The 20,561-nt window shown below is 36.5% G+C and overlaps 1 protein-coding gene across 10 annotated transcripts in view; it reads right to left on the bottom strand.

Moving 5' to 3' along the window:
- Positions 1-20,561, bottom strand: part of ADAMTS6 (ADAM metallopeptidase with thrombospondin type 1 motif 6) — a 156,709-nt gene that overhangs the window by 85,822 nt on the left and 50,326 nt on the right. For all 10 annotated transcript variants that reach the window (XM_075739410.1, XM_075739408.1, XM_075739404.1 and 7 more), the window contains 2 exons: positions 10,103-10,146; positions 6,589-6,694 (listed from right to left, as the gene is read on the bottom strand). In XM_075739410.1, coding sequence (XP_075595525.1) covers positions 6,589-6,694; positions 10,103-10,146 — 150 coding nt within the window. The remainder of the gene's footprint in view (positions 1-6,588; positions 6,695-10,102; positions 10,147-20,561) is intronic.

The raw sequence follows: 20,561 nt of genomic DNA, 5'->3' as shown, positions 1-20,561 counted from the left end.
TGGCTCTTTCTTTGCTCTGCCACTTGTTTAACAGCGTGAGGAGGAAGTGTACCAGAGACTGAGAATCTTGAGTCAGGTGAGGCAACGAAGTTACAGGAACACAAGAGAAATACTATAAAATCAAGCACTTTATCTTCTTGTCCATTATCTGAGGCTGATTTACAGCTGCATAACTACATGTAACTCTTTAGGAAAAATAAAACCTTTCTAAGAGAGAAAAGAAACGTTAACAAGTTTTATTACACTAATTATTTTCACTAGGAGAGACAAAATAAACATACATACTATGAGTGAAATGGGTCATTTTCAAGCTAAGTATCTCGACCCAGGTACATTGCTAGAACTTCCTCCAGTGCCTCAGCATGTTAGACACACTGCTCTCACAACATTTATGGAGAATGAAGCAAAGGGCAGGGAAGGGTGATAAAGTGCACCAGTGAAGAATACTTGGAAAATCTCCAACAGTAAATCTCTACTACAGTGAGAAGATGGAAGGTGTGCTTGAACGGGTATTCTCGTACTAGATATAAGACCTAAAAGGTGAATTGTAATTTCCTTGTAAAAACTGCCAGTTTATTTTATTAGATACTATTTTTTCATAAACTTCCTATTCTGGTTTTTTTTTTAGTACGTTGTACATATTCTCATAGTTATTAAAAAGGTGTCATTTAAATCTATATATGTATTTCATATAGCTTAGAATATCTATTTACAGCATACAATGAAAAAATAAGAAAACTGGCAGCTTCCCTATATTCGTAAATGTTACCATAGCTTTAAATTGCCTTTTCTTAGTGACATTAGAACATGTACAAGGAGGTAAGAAAGGGTAAACTAGCATGTTTCAGCAGCATTTTGTTCAACAAAAAATGCTGAATGTGAACATAGTCTACTATTAAAAGACATTTTTTTCCCTACAATATTAGAGCTATGAACTACGTGTTCAAAGAACAATTTCTGTGTGGACATACATGGTAATTTTCTTTATTATCCTCATGCCTACTAGCAGTGAAATATTTGTCAACTGATCTGATGTTATGGTAAATTTTTGGATACAACCTTCATATTTTATGGTTTTATATGAATATAAGGTCAGCACTTTTTCTTTACTTTTTTAATTATATGCCCCATACCATGCCGTAAGAGAAAGTTCTCTTTCTACATAAGCCCTGCATATATTTCTAGCCAATGTTATAAAAGTATTGGTTATAGCTTCATAACAGCATGCAAATTGCAACTCACCTTTAAATGACATTACAAATAAAAGAAAAAAGAAGTATGGTCTTGAAAAATCAGTTTATTTTAATTAAGGATCACAAACATTGTTAGCATTTATTGAAACTACGTGTTATTGCATTGTTCCTCTCAAGGTAGGAATCAAGGTTAATTAGTTATTTCACTTTCTATTTCTGTGTCTTAATGTGTATTTTAACCTTAACTGCTGATTTCCTGCATTCGGAGATCATTATATGGTTTGGAGTATCCCTGATCCTTTATTCTGAAGTAACGCAGAATTTAAAACTTTGACTTTAGTGAAACACATTACTTCCCTGAAAACTTGGGAAACTAATTGAATAATGGTAGCTTTATAACAAGCACACCTGTCATGAAATTAAACATAATTTTAGCATACTTTTATGATAACATTTTTCCCATTTAATTCCTAAGTGTCATTCTTCTCTGAGTTATATTTGATGACCAAATACTCCAAATACAATTTTTATATATTAGCATAATTTAGTATTAAATAACATATGAAGCTCTTAAAAGCACAGCAAATTCTAATTTACTAAAAAAATGCAGCCTATTCAGAAACCTGGACTTTCTTATGGGGAAATCATAGAATTCTATGGGAGTATTAGAAAACTTAGAACACAAACTTCTGCACCTGGTTTACACTGTCATATCTATCCAGCTTTCATGCCACAAGAGTAACATCAAGCAAGGTTTGTGTGTATGAAAGCGTCAGGTCTCTACACTGTAGGCCAAAGTGGAAAGTATTGGCTCTAATCAAGAAGCAAACTTCTGAGCTCAGATTTCCTTTGGAAATTCACGATGACCTGAAAGTTATGATAACCTTCCTCTTCACCCCCATTTATTCTTCTTACATTTTAGTTAAGATCCATGAAAGGTTATTACATTCCTTTTCCTTGATTAGAATGCTTTAATGTTAAACAAATTATTTTAGAATTGTAAATTCTAAACTTAAAATAATATTTCACAGATATTTAGACACAAGCCTGGTTTATATTGTAAATATAAACATGTCACAGAAACCAGAATTGTGGCTTGTCCAGCCAAAAACTGGACACATTTTGTTTTAACTAAAAGAAGTTACTTACACTGTCCCTAAAAATTAAGGCATCATACTCAGTCAATCCTACGCATCTAGCAGGACCCTAAGCACCTAGGAAGGACAAGTTTTAACCTACGCTGTAGGTTTGAGATGGTCTGTCAGCCTTGCTATAGTTGAAGATGGAAGACATCATCATCATCACAGATAAAACAATGACGACAGCATCACCTGGAGATCTGTTGACAGGACACGGTGTTTCATCCTAGTTGAGTTTCAACTATTTTTTGAAACTTATTCTAAACTTTGGTGTACATGTCCCTATTACCTCAGATAGGAGTATTTTCCTTCTAGTTGTACAACACATACATTCCTTGGCATGCATTTCTTCTAGAAAACGTCTCACTCAAACAGGTTCTACAATGCAGCTGACGTTTGACTGATCAAACACGAAGCTCACTGATTGCTGAAGAGTGATGAAGAGACAAGCAGCTTTTGGAAGTACTTCTAGGATTTCCTAGATTAGAAATTTCTACTCTAGCACTGAAGACCAACTTTCTCATATCAGAGGAAGGGTATTTATGCTATTTTTCTACTTTGCACATGGACTAAAAAAAAGAGCTTTAAAAAAGTGCTAGAATTGCAGTCACATTGTAGCTGTATGAACCAATTCAGAACTACGTACATGCTTGAAAATATTATCATTGTTCTTTATCCTGAAGCCAGTCTACTCCATTAAACTATAGTCTATCTTATTATTTTTTACACCTTTTTTATCAAGATATGACTGCCAAACTCCTTTGAATTTCAATTCATTACATCTTCTATAAGTTAAGACAATTCTGACTTTTCAGAAATTACTTTAGCCACCAGCCTTTTCTCCCTGCTTCTTCCACACAGACCTCAATAGCAGTCTGTCATTAGTAAATTCTTTTCTTACTCCAAGTTTTATGGGCAGCTCTCTGTTCTAAGCCTAGTCCACTATCCTCATGTTTTGACATTTCCTTCCCCCTCCTCCCCCTTTTTATTTTATTTGTTCTTTTTCACTTTGTTATTTAGTTTCCGGATGTCAGCTAACTCCATAAGACTGCAACAATGACTGCCACAATGCCTGTTTTTTAGGGATATACTCCTTTCAGTGGAACGTGGAATTCCTTTACAGTTCAACTAAGCATCCTGTACAGCATGCATGGGGCAAGCTAGGCATTTTATAAAGTAGTCAAATTAAAAAGCATAGAGCGGAAAGCTACCTAACTAACTCAGCTGGTAGGGAAACAGAAAATGGGACTGGATCTTGAAACTTACAACTTGTCTGAGCATAACAGCATATTTAAGCCTGCATATAGTTCCTTTCTTCCCCAAGAAGTAGTCAAACTTTGCTTGATATTGCAGGGGATACACATTCAATTCTCTCTCCTGCCATGAGAAATCACTGGTTATGATTTTTGCTTACTAGCAATCTTACGCATTTCTTAGGTGTGAAATATATAATGGTAGGAAAGTAAGCATGCTGTAAGTCAAGCATCATAAATCAATTTTCTAGAGACACTATTCTGAAGGCTAAAGGGTTCACTCTGAATTTTATCTGATTCACGGAAGTATTAAGGGTAATACAAGGGTATTTTCAGAACCATGCATGGGGAAAAACAACCATAAAACTGTTAGTCTAACACCATTCTTAATGCTTTCAAGAAAGAAACACTGAGTTAATCACAGTATATGGCTGTCTTCAATAAAAACAGCTGTTTACGAGTCTCAACTGCACACAGCTCATCTGCACCAAAACTGGGTTATACTCATAAAAAAAACCCTGCAAATGGTAAGTAACAGAAGCCAAAAATATTTTTAAAAGTACTTAGATATTTTTAACAAAGTATGACACTCACACTTTCAGTCTCTTATAGTCTTAAAGGCTAAGTGTTTTTCTGGATAATATTCTTCAACCAAATGGAAGTTACTTGGATCAACACAAAGTTAAATGAGTTAAATTTTATACACTATGATATGCAGAAAGTCAGACTGAATGATCTAATGACTTCTCATGATGCTGTAATTTAATAAACTACTAGAAACTAACAAAAAGTAGAGACTTCCATCAGGAAATCTTAGAAATCCAGTTTTGGAGAACTGTGGATAATTTATCAAAATATGTGTATTATCATTACTGTTCTCTTTTAAACACAAGAGAATTTTATTCCTCAGTTCAACATTTTTTTAAAAACTCAGTATTCCATGGTAACTATATAATTAATAAAAACATGATCTTTCAAAGTGCAATCCTCCCATTCTAATTTAATTGAGTGCTTTTTTGTTTTGTGTTATATATTCAGTGTAGACATGTAGACGTATCCCTTAAATGGTTCTGTTTTTCACTTGACAATGAAGCCAATATCCTATTTCCCATGTATGTCTGAAAAGAAAAGCAATCATCACGGTACAGAACAAAAAAAAGTTTATGAGGCTCCCCGAAACAATTATGTTACTCACATATGCAAGTACCTTCTAGCAGGTACTAGGAAGCAGGAAATTGAGAGGATGTAACTTCCTTGATTTAGTCGTAGAGGCATTCAGTCATGGTGTGGGTGAATGGGAGGTGATGCGCGGATAGCACAAAACATTATAAACCTTGAAGATCTTTTGCACATACTCTTCCCAGCTTTTACTGAATGTGTCTGCATGGCATGTTCATTTTTAACACCAAGCTTGCACTGTAGCTTTCTTTAATCACTGTGCTAAAGAAATATGATTTCTGCTTTCTTTTCAAAGCAGCATTTGACGTATCATGCCAGCTATGGGATGAGGTGAAAGCAAAGAGCTCAGACTTCAGAATTTTAAAAGACCTTACATATAAAAAGCCAAAAGATATGGAATGTAGAAAACACAGATGGTTAAAAAAATTCCTGTGATGACAGGATATATGCTATCGCCACATTGTTTTTCTCGGATTCTAAACAAACTCTAAATTCTTCAAATCAATTCTTGTCATCATGCCAGCTTGTCATAATAACCTAACTGCATATATGTAAACTATTTTCATGTATCTGTGGAATAACCTGCATAAAATATGCATGACATATGGATGAAAATGAAGATGTGGTATTAGAAGATTGTTTTTGTTGTTAAAAGTGACAAATTCACAGCACGGTCAGCTATTACTATAAGAGATGTTATTAACAAGAATTTCAGAACTATGAGTGATTTGGAGGAGCTCTTTCCTCAACAGTGGAAATATATTTTCCTTTACCCTATCTTTTTCAACTTATACAAGTGAAGGAAAAGAATGAAGGAAATGAAGATGAGTATTACATGTGTTTTGAATTATTTTTGTTCAGATCTTATAGAATTGCTTTTTAATCCTAAAATTCATCTACTTCCATGCAAGTACAGCGTTTTTTTCACACATAATATAAATGAGATCATACTTGCCCAAAGATTCTCTTGCATGATAGGTGGGCTGGAAATAACTGTTTACTTCCAACCCCTTTTTTGATCAGCAGATTGTTAGCTTCTATTTCAGTCTGCATTGGAACTTTTAGCAGTTGCATCAGCTAATGATTGGAAAAACATGTCATCCATAACTCAGTGTTGGTCAACCCATGTAAAGAAAGAAGAAAATCTCTTGATAATAAAGGTGCCTAGTCTTTTTAGAGTTATCACAATGTATTTAACAATGCTGTCTTTTGAAGGAAGACCTAAAATATTTCCAGGCCAAACTCTACTCAGAGTTTATCAGTCTCATAACATCATGCTCTTTAAAATGCTACGTTGATGCTTAAAATATGACAAGTGATGCTATGACTGCTCTATGATTGTCTTGTATACTTCATGCTTGAATGAAAGATGACTAAAAGTGTATGAATATTGACAATAGAACCAATGAAAATCGTTTTAATTATATTTAAGACAAAATAACAAAAAGCAAAAAAATTACCTTTTAACCACTTTTGTTTCATACAGAAAGGTAGACAAAAGTAAGAGGGGGAAAAAAAGAAAATTTTCAAAGCCAAATATTTAAAAATATGAAACAGAGTAGGAAGGTTGTAAGCCAAATCTCAAAAGCACAGATTTAATTGGAATCTGAAATCAAAGGGTAAACGACGAGTCTTCAGTTCTAAATTTAAAGCCCTAGGTAATATATACTAAACAAAATGTACTGCCACTCATGAATACTATATACAGAAACATGGAGCACCCAAACAGAGATGGTACAGCCATGCAGGAAAAAAAACACTATTATTAAACTAATATTAAAAAGGTGATACATTAAAATGTATTCTTTTTTTAAACTCACTCACTTGTGACCAATCTCATGTGCAATGGTAAAAGCTGAACCTAGGCCAATGTCTTCATTAATGCTGCAGCTCCTTTCAGGCTCACACATTCCAGCCACAGAGGCCAAGCCTGAATAAACAGAAGGAGACACAAAGGGTCATGCCAAGGTGTTTCAGTCTTAAAAGCCCTAGTTATAAATGCCTGGATTCTTTTTAATAACCTCTATGCACAGAAGGAGCAGTTGGCAAAAGGTTAACTTTCTAGTCATTTGCAAAATCACTGGGGGGAATTTCACTTTGCCGGCTAGACATTAATATTTTTTGAACTGCAGTCAGTGCTGGAAAATGTCTAGACTAGGGGTTAGATTTATAAATTTTACTTCTGGTAACTGGGGACCACCTAGTAACTTGAGCCAGGAGAGGGAATTCAAGAAAGCATTTCTATTTTAACATTCTTGAGCTTGAAGAAAGCAAAATGTATCCACATTATTTTTCTAAAGAAATCTGTTTAAGTTTAGTGGGTTCATAAAAACATACAAGCAACTTTTTTAGCTATGAAAAGCCCCACATGGTATGTTAAAAAAAATTAAAAAAACAAAACTGAATGCATCAATGAAGAGAGAGGAGACATGTTAATAACAAGCATTCATTTAACCATGGTAGTCTTTTCCATTTATCACCCATCATCTTCTGGAATTAAAACGTTATTGTATTACAAGCCCTTATAAAACCTTTCTTTAGAGAGAAAAAGCCACTGGCATTTACAGAATGTGACTCTTCTGTATTTTACGCATTCTTCAGCAACAGATTATCACACAACACACTGCAGTCATAATTTAGTGCCACTAGAGAAAGCTCTAAACATCAGATTTATTTAATGTATTCCTCCCCAGAGTTTCTTACATGAAAAAAGCAGTAATCCTTTCTTTAAGGAAATTACCTGCTCAGTTAACTACAGTATAACAAAAAAATGACTGGAAAAAGTGTAACTTTCGTTGGGGGGTGGGGGAAATGGGGCAGGTAAGGGGGAAGAGAGATATCATACTCTTTATCTAGGAGTGGGTCAGCAGAGTGAAGCACTGATATTCAGCCTCCTCACATATCTTTGTATGTGGGTTGGACACTACTTTGGACTAGTTTAATCCTGTAGGCTGAACATATTCGCTACACGTGGTTCAAAGCATTCTAAAGGGAAAAAATATTACAGGGTATCATGACAATACAGCCCATATAGTGATATAGACCCTAATGTCTCCCATAGGCGCATATGGAGCATTTGGGGAGTATGTGTTCTGAGTTAGTTTGCTCCAAAACAAATCTAGTTTGCACATATCAAAACTACTCTGATAACCAAATTGACATGGGCAAAAGGTGACAATGTGTGTCTGCAGAATTTGCATCAAAACAGTACTACCACTACAAACAAATCATCAGTGTAGACAGACCCATGGGGGACAGGATGAAACATCAGAAGAAAAAAGACTATCCATGAAGAAAAATCTGTATATTTTTTTCAGTGTGCAACCTGTAGAAAATACAATAATTACAGTTCACCTGTGATAGCTATTCTAATGCAGTAGGACATTCTGAAGACAACATGGCAATACTTACATACTAACTGCCATGTTCCCCTGCAAAGTCCACCACATTTGAGCGATAAAGTAATTTCTATCTTCAGATCTTAAAACTGAGTGCTTGCTTCAGTGACTTACAGGACCACATTAACATAATTCCATACTATACTTGGACAAAGTGACAGAGATCAAGTCAAGAACTCAGTCTATGGCTCAGATTTTAAAAAGGAGTTCGTCCTTCACTGGAGCCACATATGTTCTGCAAAGATATCTGAGGTTTATCTTTTTTAAGAGGTTCCATGAAAGATTCCCTGTTTTAGGAAACTGGAATAGGGAAGAGATGTCTACGCTACACAAAACCTGTTATTTCTGTTTCTTCCTAGAATACCAATGATTCAGGTTTCTTTTGACCTTTTGAGACCTCTCTGAGACTTTTGTTCACAGACTCCTTAAATATATGCTTAACTATAGTTACTGGACATCAGTGGGACTTAAGCATATTAAATGTCTTGCAAAAGAGGGCCACAGGGCCTTGTCTCTTCTCCAATTCAATGCCTATAATGCAAATAAATTGTCATGGTAGTGTTGCCAAGGGTCCTGTAACACTGAGTTGGAACTGATACCATAAGTGATTTTTTTTTTTTTTTTAATAAAAAAAAGCAAGCCTTTTGTTTAATAAAACATTTGCCAAAGTCTATCCTCTGTTATGCTGGATTCAAGTAGAGCAGAATTTACCTTTATGCCAAAGTCTGATACAGTAAGGATTGTACACTAATGATCTGTGTTAAAAATATCACATAAAAATATCAAATAGTTCATGTGTGAACGTACACTTTCAAACTTTCTTCTTTTAATGCTTAAGTGCAGACAATTCTGACATCAATATAGACAGTCTATTCAGCTTTGTCTCCTTCACTCAGATATCAAAGAAAATCAATTACACTTAGAAATTCATCGGCATCATTTGCCTTTTACTAAAACATGCTGTAGATATTGCTCATATTTACAGCAGTCAAAATTCTAGTACCTTTCCCCATGTACACTACATCCCTGTGCCAGAAGTGTTGGGCTGACTCGAGCAGGACTTGTAGAAAAATTAACATGAGTTAAGGCTATCAATGCATACAGTAATACAAGGAAAGACAAAGTAAATACCATTATGAGCTCTGATTGGAAAAGTATTAATAATCTGAGTTAGCTGAATTAGAATTGTATCTTTAATTACTTCTGGGAAAGAGGCTTATGAAAGGATGCAAATTGGGGAAAAAAAAATGTTACATTAGTCTTTGAATAATGTTTCTTTCCTATATTAAAGCACTATTAAAGGCAATAACTATACTATAGTAAATAACTTTTGGTGACAAATTTAGGTATGGATAGAACACTAGCTGTCCATCCTGCACCTAAGTTTGCTCTGTGTGCTTCTCCATTGTAAAAGCATTGTTTTAAGGAGTTTCAATGCTACTGTAATTTATATCACTGTGGTATTTCTCTCTAAGTCTGTGACAGGAACAATCTGAAGCTGTACTCCCCATGTACAACAGAGCAACAGGGTAAACCTCAAAGCATGTTTCTTTTATAAGAGTTTTTTGTTGTTGTTTGGTTTTTAACTTTCCTGGTCTTTTACTTGTATTTTTTTTAACTAGATCACGGAGACAGGTTAAAAATGGACATAAACAGCAGATTCTCTTCTGTAAGAAGCAAGTTTGAGTGATTTGCTAGGTTTTATCAGAACTACAGCTGCCAGAGAAGAAATACACAGCAGCAGCTCACTTAATTTAAACTCTTCCAGAAATGTATCAAAGCCAAAACCCACCTAGGTTACCTTTCATTGTTCATGTTTATAAAACTGCAACATTTTGAAAGCATAAAGTTAAAAAGATCTAATCAGACAGTAAATCAATAGCTGAGTATAAAACAAGGAAACAGCAAATACAAGCTGCAATTTCTCTTTATAATCTTACCCAGTGTTCCACAAGGCTTGTTTTTGTAAGTGCAGATATCATATCTGTTAAGGAGGGAAAAAAAGTAGATAAAATATGTCAGAGAATCAAATTTGTAAGATATTCTGTATATTTATCACATATCTGTATCATAGTTCAAGTTGTCAGACCGCAATCAGCTTAATTATGTGCAGCCAGCTGGTGTCGGCATTTTCTACACTCTGGTGTAAACCGCAAGCTGCAGTACACTCACAGCCGCTGGCCTCAGGCCAGTGGGACACCTGCCAGCAAGAAAAAAATGGTTAAAGTGGATCTTTGTAATCACCGGCTCCATAAAGCAGTCTACCATGCTGTTACGAAGTCACAGCAGCATATCTATAGACTGCTACTGCTTCGAAACACTTTTACTTTTTGAACATAATTGGAATCCTCTTACAGTCTCACACTTACCAACTAAACAATATTAATTGTAACTCCTACTACTTAAACTTTAATTCTAATTAAAAACTGTAACTCTCAATTATTACACCAACAGTTATATAAATAAAATCTTATGAACTGCCATTATAGTTCCCTTCTCATTATCTTCCAATGATTATACGCGTCTTAAGAGGATACTATAAGAAAGTAAAATGAAAAACACTTTTGCGAAAAGCTAATGTCTTCAAAGGACAATTTTCATCATTTTAGGTACTTTCCTCCAAATATAGAAGCTCAGTGAGTTTCTGTGTAGTTAACATGTAAGTATATGGAGCTGAAAATGGAATTAAAATGTTTTCTGCGGCATAGCTAATAACAATAGCAGTGGTCATGCAGCAGTCAATTCATTAATTACACCTTCATATTTTGAATATGCAGACCTAAGATACGGCTAGTGATATGAGAACACCCCTACAACACCTTTGATTTTCGTGGATTCATACTGATTTCCTTGCAGTATACGTTTCAGAAAAATTTCTATTCTTTTGAATGGTGAGTGAAAACAAAGATGAAAAGATATCATCTTTATGCTTTAATTTTTAACCCAGATAGTTACTAATTTCAGGCCACCAGACATTTCTGTTAAAAATAACCTAAGGACTGTTATCACGTAGGAGGCTGATCACGAGTTCTATACCTTTCAGTGCTAAAAAGAGTTAAGGTCTGTCTGTAAGCCAAATCCATGGGCAAAATAACAAAGCTTTAAATTTGGAACAAATCCAGTAAACTCTATGCATGCAGACTGCTGTGACCACATGGAATTCCTGTGATTTTTAAAGGTACTAAGTGTGGAGCAATTTCTGGGATTAAGTTCTAATTTTGAACTCAAATGTGTGAACTGATCTCATCAAGGTGGTCCAAACTCTGCCATCCTATACACGTAAAGCTCTCACTGATTTCCCATTTCCTGTTTGGATGGGGGAGTGTAATCAAACCAGCATTCTTATATAAAATGTGTTGGAATATAATCAGGTTTTGTATGTCACAAAGCTTTAACACAACACAGATACAGAGAGAAAGAAAGATTTTTACTGAGTATTTCCTGACTTTTACATATTTACGGAAGCAAACTTCCAATTTCTGCATTTATGACAGAGCCTGAACTTAATCCTATTGAAGTTCATGCAAAGTTATTCCTCAAAGAAAGCAGACAGGGCTCAGGTTTATTTAGTGAGAAAACCTAAACTTGCTTGAATTCTTTAAAATGTAGTCTAGAACTGAACACAAGGAAGCCTGGTCTTCTAATGTTTTTTAATATCCAATGCTAACAGAAAAAAAATCAATTAAAGACATACAACCTTAGATAAAATGGATGTTTAAGAAGAAAGCCAGTTCCGCTAAAATCAAGTAAAAATGTTGTCACTGATTTCAGCACAGCTGAAAATTTGCCATTGTGACCTGAACCTGCTTACTCTCATTCAGGTATGAATCTGAAGTTACTCCTCAACTTCAATTTCTCTAGGAACTGTGATAGGAGAGAATTATATGAACTAAGTCCCTTGTTCCTGTTATATTTTTGAAAAACAAATACCATAGTATCTGTGTTGGTTTTGCATGGCAAGGTTTTGGTAGCGGGGGGGCTACAGGGGTGGCTTCTGTGAGAAGCTGCCAGAAGCTTCCCCTGTGTCTGACAGAGCCAATGCCAGCCAGCTCCAAGACGGACCCGCCGCTGGCCAAGGCCAAGCCAATCAGCGCCTCTGTGATAACATATTTAAGAAAGAGAAAAAACAGTTAGAGAGAGCTTTTGCAGCCAGAGAGAGGAGTGAGAAGATGTAAGAACATCTGCAGACACCAAGGTCAGTGCAGAAGGAGGGGCAGGAGGTGCTCCAGGCACTGGAGCAAGATTCCCCTGCAGCCCGTGGTGAAGACCATGGTGAAGCAGGCTGTCCCCCTGCAGCCCATGGAGGAAGGATGAGGGGGTGTAGCGATTCCACCTGCAGCCCGTGGAGGACCCCACACCAGAGCAGGTGGAGGCACCCGAAGGAGGCTGTGGCCCATGGGAAGCCTGCGCTGGAGCAAGCCCCTGGCAGGACCTGTGGATCCGTGGAGAGAGGAGCCCACGCCAGAGCAGGTTTGCTGGCAGGACTTGTGACCCTGTGGGGGACACACGCTGGAGCAGTTTGCTCCTGAAGGTCTGCACCCCGTGGAGGAGACTCATGTTGGAGAAGGTCGTGAAGGACTGTCTCCCGTGAGAGGGACCCCACGCTGGAGCAGGGGAACAATGAGAGGAGTCCTCCCCCTGAGGATGAAGAAGCGGCGGAGACACCGTGTGATGGACTGACCGTAACCCCCATTCCCCGTCCCCCTGTGCCGCTGGGGGGGGCGGAGGTTGAAGCCGGGAGTGAAGTTGAGCCCGGGAAGATGGGAGGGGTGGGGGGAGGTGTTTTAAGATTTGGTTTTATTTCTCATTCCTCTACTCTGTTTTGCTTAGTAATAAATAAGATGAATTCCCTCTCTAAGTTCGGTCTGTTTTGCTTGTGATGATAATTAGTGAGTGATCTCTCCCTGTCCTTATCTCGACCCATAAGTTTTTTTTAGTTATACCTTTTCTCCCCATCTAGAGAAGGAGGGGAGTGATAGAGCAGCTCTGGTGGGCACCTGGCCCCCAGCCAGGGTCGATCCACTACAGTATCCTTCTGTTTATGCTGAATAGCGAGTATTCTTCATTATACATAGGATAGCATTTGTAAGAAAATATGATGATAATGAAACTTAGATAAATAGATACTAGATAAAACTTAGGGAAACATAATTTTATTTTTCCAATACACTAATTATTTTTGCAAGAACATACCCAGGTAGTAATGTATTCTAATTATGGTTTCATTAAATATTCAAATTTTATAAGCAATAATTAATTTCCTGTAAGGAATATTCATACACTTATACCTCAGTTTAATGGAAAAAAGTCTCAGTTTTCAATGGCCAATGACTTACTTTACCTACATCATCTTCAAACTCCGTTTTTCTCATTTTTTCCTTTCATACAGATGGTTTCCACTCATGATTTGTTTGAAAGCTCTTATAATTTTTATGTATCAAACTGCTCAATTCCATCATTTGCTTCTCTTATGATTTAATCAAATCAGCCTAACTTGTCTTTTTTGGTTTTGACACCACTTCCTCTAACTTTATTTTGAATTTTCAAGGAATCCAGTTAACCCACAGATGTTGGGTTCCAAAGTGTGGAAAACTATAGAGTCAATACTTGCCAAATAGTAGCTTCAAGCCAAGAAACCCCTGCAATGACAAATCATCCAGATTACCACTGAGATTAGATAGGTCTAATTGCTATTTTTAAAAAACAAAGCGAACAAAAAACCAACCAACCAAACAAACAAAACCACTGCAAAGGTGAAGATGGGTCATAGTTGTCACCAGGACCTTCGTAAATACTTCAGGAGCCAAAGACAACCAAAAGGTAAATACTCAAGCCAGCAATTATCTCAACCAACCATTAAAAATTACAACAACAGTCACGTGAGTTATGCAAACATCCAGGTTGCAAGATGTGAATATATTTTCTTTTTGATTCACTGACAGAATGTGTAAGGGTGCCACCACACAAAATTTGAATGTAAGAATACAGATATGCAGGTTGCAAAAAACCTCAGGACAAACCTGGTCATTTTGAGACCGCCAAGGAATTCTTTTGCCCAAGCTGGAAGAGAACATCATATGTCTCCTAATAAAGTGGGTGCCTAAGTCTCTGAAATGTGACCAGGCTGGGGAAGTGGAATGTGGAAAGACGTATGAGGCAAGATTGATACACCTTGAATGGATCAAAAGTCATTTGATGAGGCAGATGGGGAAGAGCTCTGGGACTTCTGGGCACACCTGCAGGGCTGCTGGAGAGCTGCATCAGACAGGTGGGAAACGCATGATGGCTGTTAAGCTGTCACTGACAGCTCCGATTGACACATCAGCCGGAAGGAAACTGCAGAGATAGATTCCAAGTGCCTCCAAGGACACTTAAAAAGGAAAAATTTCGGGTCTTTTTTGGCAGGATATGAGCATGCCTCATGCTAAAATATACATCTATACTACTGAACTGAAAAGTGAAAGGGACCACACTCCTGGACACTGAAATTCTATTATCTGTATCATCAAACTGCTTTAAAAGTCCATCAAATTGTTTTTTAAAAAAAAAAAAAAGTTCCCTGCACAGATTTGGCCCATGACAACAACTAACCTCAAAGAATTCCCTGGAAAAGTTCAGAAGGTGGCCACACACAATTATGAACACACAAAACAGACAAAGCTATTCTGTTCTGGAGAAGTCAGCTTATAAGTGTGGACACAAGAAGTTCTGTGCCAGTGGTCCTCGGTGCAAGAAAAAAATTCACTGACATGTTTATTTAATTTATTAGTGTAATGTAAGCTACAGACTATCTCTTGAAAAATCCTCAGTGATCTGCAACTCTGACTTGCCAAAAAGTCCCTTTTCTTTGCAAATCTGATGAATAGTATGATCCTGATCATTTGAGTAGGACATTTAAGTCAAATGTGTAAGAAAGATGAGTTCTCTGTAAATACTGTAAGCACTGCTCAGTCTTGTCAGATAAGTTACTTGCAGCTACAGTAAATCCCAGACACCTTAGGGAAAGACAGACATTCCTCTCCATCCAGCTGTACATTGCCGGAAAAGGAGACAGGATTCTTTCTGATCCCTTCAACCTGCAGCTTGCGGGCCAAATGCATGTAATTGTGCAACTATGAAGTTCACACAGACTTCTGTGTAAGCAAGTGTCCCTTATTTAAAAAAAAAAAAAAAAAAAAAAAAAAGACTTACAAATTCACAGGTTTGAAGGCTAGCAAGCATCATGATGATTCAATCATACCTCCACCCACCCCTAGCATAAAAAGGTAAGTAATTTATTCTAGAAGCTACATAGGATAAAAAGCTGATCCTTAAAAGTTATTCAGTCTCACATTAAGAGTTGTTTTCTACATAATTTGAGAACGTCTGTACTACATTACCCAGTCCATCTCTCCTTCCCTCCCCAACAGTCATTTGTGAGTGCTTGCAGGGATAACAGGACAGCACAAACTGAAATCTTCCCTGATACAAGCCCCCAGCTCCATGGCTTGCACTTATTTAATTCCTCTTCAATCTCAAAAAAAAAAAAAAAAAATCAGTGTCCATCTGGGGGATGTTGTTATGCCTTTATAAGCAAAGTTGAGTCCCTCTGTCCCAGCAGAGATCCCTCTCATGCTGAAATAATTTTTGTTATTTTCTTTTAAATCAGATTAATAAATTGAACTTTGTCAGCACCGCAACACTACACTGTGAACTTTCTGCCACCTTCCTTTGAGCTCTTGCACTTTTTAAACTTTCTGAAGCATAAGTATTACAATTCAAAAAGTTCTTCTAATAGTGGTATTAACAGTAGTAGATACAAAGGCAAAATGAATTACTACTACTTACATATTAACGTGTATTTATACATTCAAGGATAACATTACCCTTTCACCAGTCTGATTATGTGAAATGGCCCACTAAAGGAAGAGAGTCTCTATAAAGCACTGCCGTTACTAGCTGCACGTCACTGGAAAAGTCCACTGTGCCAGAAAGAACTATCTGCATCAAATTAACACTGAGATAGAAATTTACCTAGTAACAGGATTGGAAGCATCTACGAATACTACCATTGGATACACTTTAAAGAATTTAACTAATCAATAAGAAAAACCCAAACCATGTATTTTCTTTAAGTATGATAAATGAATAAAGCATGAAACTCTTATCAAAAATGCAAGTATGAAACGCAAGCTACTTACTTGTAAGAACTTAAACCTACTCTAAAATTACCTGAAAGTTACCAATATGCCTGAGTAATATTTGAGATAGATATTGACAGAAATAACTGAGGCTTTTGAAGGAATATTTCTTAGTGAAAAAGAGTTTAGGAAACAAAAAAATACAATCACAGCAAATTACTAAGGAAAAACCTCCCAAGATGGCTGGAATATAAATGTAAAAAGTACATGGATAGAAGAAAATTCAGGCTGGACAAAAACAACAAATAAGTATACTGGACATAAAGCTCTTCTTAACTTGGAAACAACTGAGCATGTACTTCATATATATAATACTACAGGATTTGCCAATTAACCTGCTTGAAAAGGTTGTCAGAAAACAAAATAAAGCCTAAGAACTGGTTCTATCCAGACTAAGACAAAACAGAGCTAACTACTACAGATTATTAAGAGTTCATTTTTAGTGAACATTTCCAGGTATGTTATCTCTGAAAGGAAGGTTTAATTTTTCACTTGTTTTAAACTCAATTATACTTTTTGACACTTGCTTTTTATTATTGTAGGTTTTGACAATAAGCTATTCAAATAAAGACTGTCATCATACACCCTTGCTCAATGATAAACATAACAGGTTCATTAGAATTTGATCTTTTTCACTTTTTATTCTTCATGCCATGCAGCATGATTTATCTATGCACCCAATCATATATGTCTCATATTTGAATAAATGTTAAAAGACCAGACAAAAAAATCCCTTGTTGTGGTTTAACCCGGCAGGCAGTTAAAACAACCACACAGCCATTTGCTCATTGCCCTCACCTCAGTGTGATGGGGAGAGAATTGGGAAAAGAATAAAAAAAGTAAAACTCATGGGCTGAGATAAAGACAGTTTAATAGGACAGAAAAGAAAGATGATGATGATGCTAATGATAACAGAATATACAAGTGATGCACAGCACAATTGCTCACCACCTGCAGACCACCAGTGCCCAGCTAGTTCCTAAGCCAAGGTCCCAGCTCCTGGCCAGCTTTCCCCAGCTTTATATGCTGAGCATGACACCATATGGTATGGAATATCCTTTTGGTCAGTTGGGGTCAGCTGTCCTGTCTGTGTCCCCTACCAGCTTCTTGTGTACCCTCAGCCTCCTCATTGTACAGAAGGAGGTATGAGATGAGTATAAGAAGCTGAGAAGTCCTTGACTTGGTGTAAACAGAGCCTAGCAACAATGAAAACATCAGTGCATTACCAACATTATTCTCATCCTAAATCCAAAACACAGCACTGTATCTGCTGCTAGGAAAAAAATTAACTTTTTCCCAGACAAAACCACGACACCTCTATTTTAAAAAAAATACGTTAACCTAGTTCCAACACCTAGAACTATAAACTGAACTACTGATGAATAAAACTGCAATCTCAGACTTCCCTTAAAGGGATCAAAAACGTCAAGCTATGTGACAATTTCAACTCCTATTTCTAAATTTTGGAAAATAAAAATGCAAAAACAGTGAGTAGCTTGTAGTTTCACCATATTCTTTTGCACACATATACTTGGCTATTATTAAATACTGGTTATTTTGCAAGTGCAGACAATGTCATTAATGCAAGAGAATTGTGTGAAAAAATAGAAAACAAATACTTTTAGTCAATATTGAGAAAAAAGCTTTGTATCATAACTCTTCAACAGCTCAAGAGAATTTGGTCGTTCATTAGATTCGCACATGTTACAAGCAGCACTCCTCTTTATAACACAACACTTTTTGATGTCTTTCTGAAGTCTTTACTACAGCATATCCTTAGCCTTACAGAAAGTGGTACACCACAACAGCACTCTGCCTTAAAATAAAGTACACTTCTTTCTTGGTTTCTTCCTCAAAAACCTCAAACCAAAAAGAGCTATTTAAACCAAGGAAGGAAAAGCATAATATATATGTTACACATCATCAACAGAAATAGCTTTTTCTATTATTAGTTTTCCATGTCGTTAAAACTGCCATAGACAACCAAATTATGCCTCTAATGGACTTCCTTCTGATACTTAGCATGGGTGGATAAATTAAACTCAGAGATACAGCTAGAAAAACTATTAATGTTACAAGTTCTAATATTCCTGATTTATATGAAAAGAAATATTTTTAAAAATTGTACTGTAGATGAAACATTTACATACTACTTTTTCTAAACTGCAAATGCAGTCAGAATAGTAAAGATAAACTCCACTCTGAAACAATTGTTTTAATGCTGTCATTTGTCTTCATCATTTTTGGCAATGTAACATTTGAACAGCAGTTGCAAATTTACCATAATCAGAAGTATTATCACTGTATTTAGGACAGATGTTCAAAGCTGATTTTGATATTATGATTTAATAAAATAATCTCTCAATGCACATTCCACCCATAGAGTGTCCAAAAAAATTTTCAACTAAGATCATGAAAAATACATCAACAGAGAGGTTTTTCTTCAACACTATGTTGATGTGTCATGCAAGCATATAGCAGCTATTGCAAAAGACATTACATGAAAAAAGAGGACTTCATAGATGAGTTTGTAAACAAAAATAGTTCTAAAGACAAGATGAAGACCTTGAGATGGTTCGCAGCCTGAAACATACCCTAGGCTATGATACATCATTTCAAATAACTGATCAAAAATCAAAGGATTAGCTGTAAAATCTTGTTGTGAAGAAATAATATATTCAGGCTTTTTAGTCATCTTCTGCTTTCCAAGACTATCTGCGTTTACGCACATTTTGAGCACTTTTCAGGGTTTATTCTACAGCCATCCAGACTAAAAGCTTCCTTTCCGTGATTCTCATAAAGAAATGTGTCCTTACCAGCTACAGCAATGAGAAGAGAATAAAGTAATGGAAAGTACAGAATAACAAGTGCTACAAACTGTTAGACAGCAATCTAGTTAAGTATCTCAGACAGACACCTACAGAAACTTAAAAGAACAAAGTTAGTCTTCTGCTAGTACAAAAAACCCGCCTCAAACAGCATCAGTACTGCTGACTGGTTCAGATGCAACACTTATCAGAGACCAATCTTCACTCCTATGAAAGTACTATTAAGTCGATTAAAATTAGGTAGTGTAAAAATACAGATAATTCCTTGCTGTCTGCTGTGTTATTAATATCATTTGAAATCTGGTCAAGACAATTTCCCTTCCCCGCATTCTTCTTCTAACCAGAACCTTTCTGTAGATCATACAGACTACTGATTAAGAAGGTACCAGCTCAACCACATGAAGGCAAACAAACATTGTACAAACTCATTAGACTATTTTACTTGACAATGTAGACTCTAGAATTATTCTAGAGGCAGCTTTATAAGCAAACTCTAGCACTGAAGAAACAACCAGGCACTTGTGGTTCCAAAGCCTGCCCCTTGCAGACCTTGGACTACCAATGTCACTTCACCCTCTGCTCTGCCTTGGGTTCTCCACCATTAGAAGTTCTCTCTTCCTTTTTTCTATTCTATATCCAACGTGTACAGGCTTGCTGGTCTAACTCATTCCTCCCTCCTCCATGTATTTTCTTTTGTGATCCTCACTGAACATAAGTTCCAGGAGAGTTCTCTCTCCACAGCTTTAAGGTTGCCAGAGATTGATTGATGGCTCAAGCTATCGTCAACAAGCTTATACAAACAGGTCTATTCTGCTATAAACATAATTTTTAGGGATATTCACACGGTAGTCATAGCAGCATCAATAGGCTCAGCCATCCATCTTGTTTCCTTCCATTTTTACATCCTGCACCAAGTTCTGTGTTCCTGCATTTAACATCAGCACCCAAGCTAGCTAACGAGGTTTGACTGAGTCTTCAGTATATTAGAATCACTTCACTGACAGCAGTACAGACAGCAGAAGCCATCATACAGCAAAAGCTCGAGGCCTTCTAGCAGTTGTAGCCCAATCTTAGATGAATACATCCTTCTTCAGAACATGTTAATTCTATTTCAAGCTAGGCCTTAGGTCCCCTTCAACCGTTAGACTCGTCAACCAGGCGTCTTTCAACAAAATCCTTAAAAACCCCTTATATGGATCAACAATATGTAGATTCCAAAATTGTGAAATCCGAAAATTAATTATGATAGTAAAGCACAAAGCTTGCAATCTGGAGACTGTGAACCCATAAAAATAATCAGAGTTTAAATCTAGGAAAACTACAAGGAGCATTTCAAAACTTTTCTGTGGCATATCTAACTTTCTTCCCATGGGATAGCTCCTGATCCACAG

The sequence above is a fragment of the Balearica regulorum genome, chromosome Z (genome assembly GCF_011004875.1).
Source record: "Balearica regulorum gibbericeps isolate bBalReg1 chromosome Z, bBalReg1.pri, whole genome shotgun sequence".
NCBI lineage: Eukaryota > Metazoa > Chordata > Aves > Gruiformes > Gruidae > Balearica > Balearica regulorum.
The sequence above is the reverse complement of the archived record's forward strand: the minus strand, read 5'-3'. Positions and strand labels throughout refer to the sequence as shown.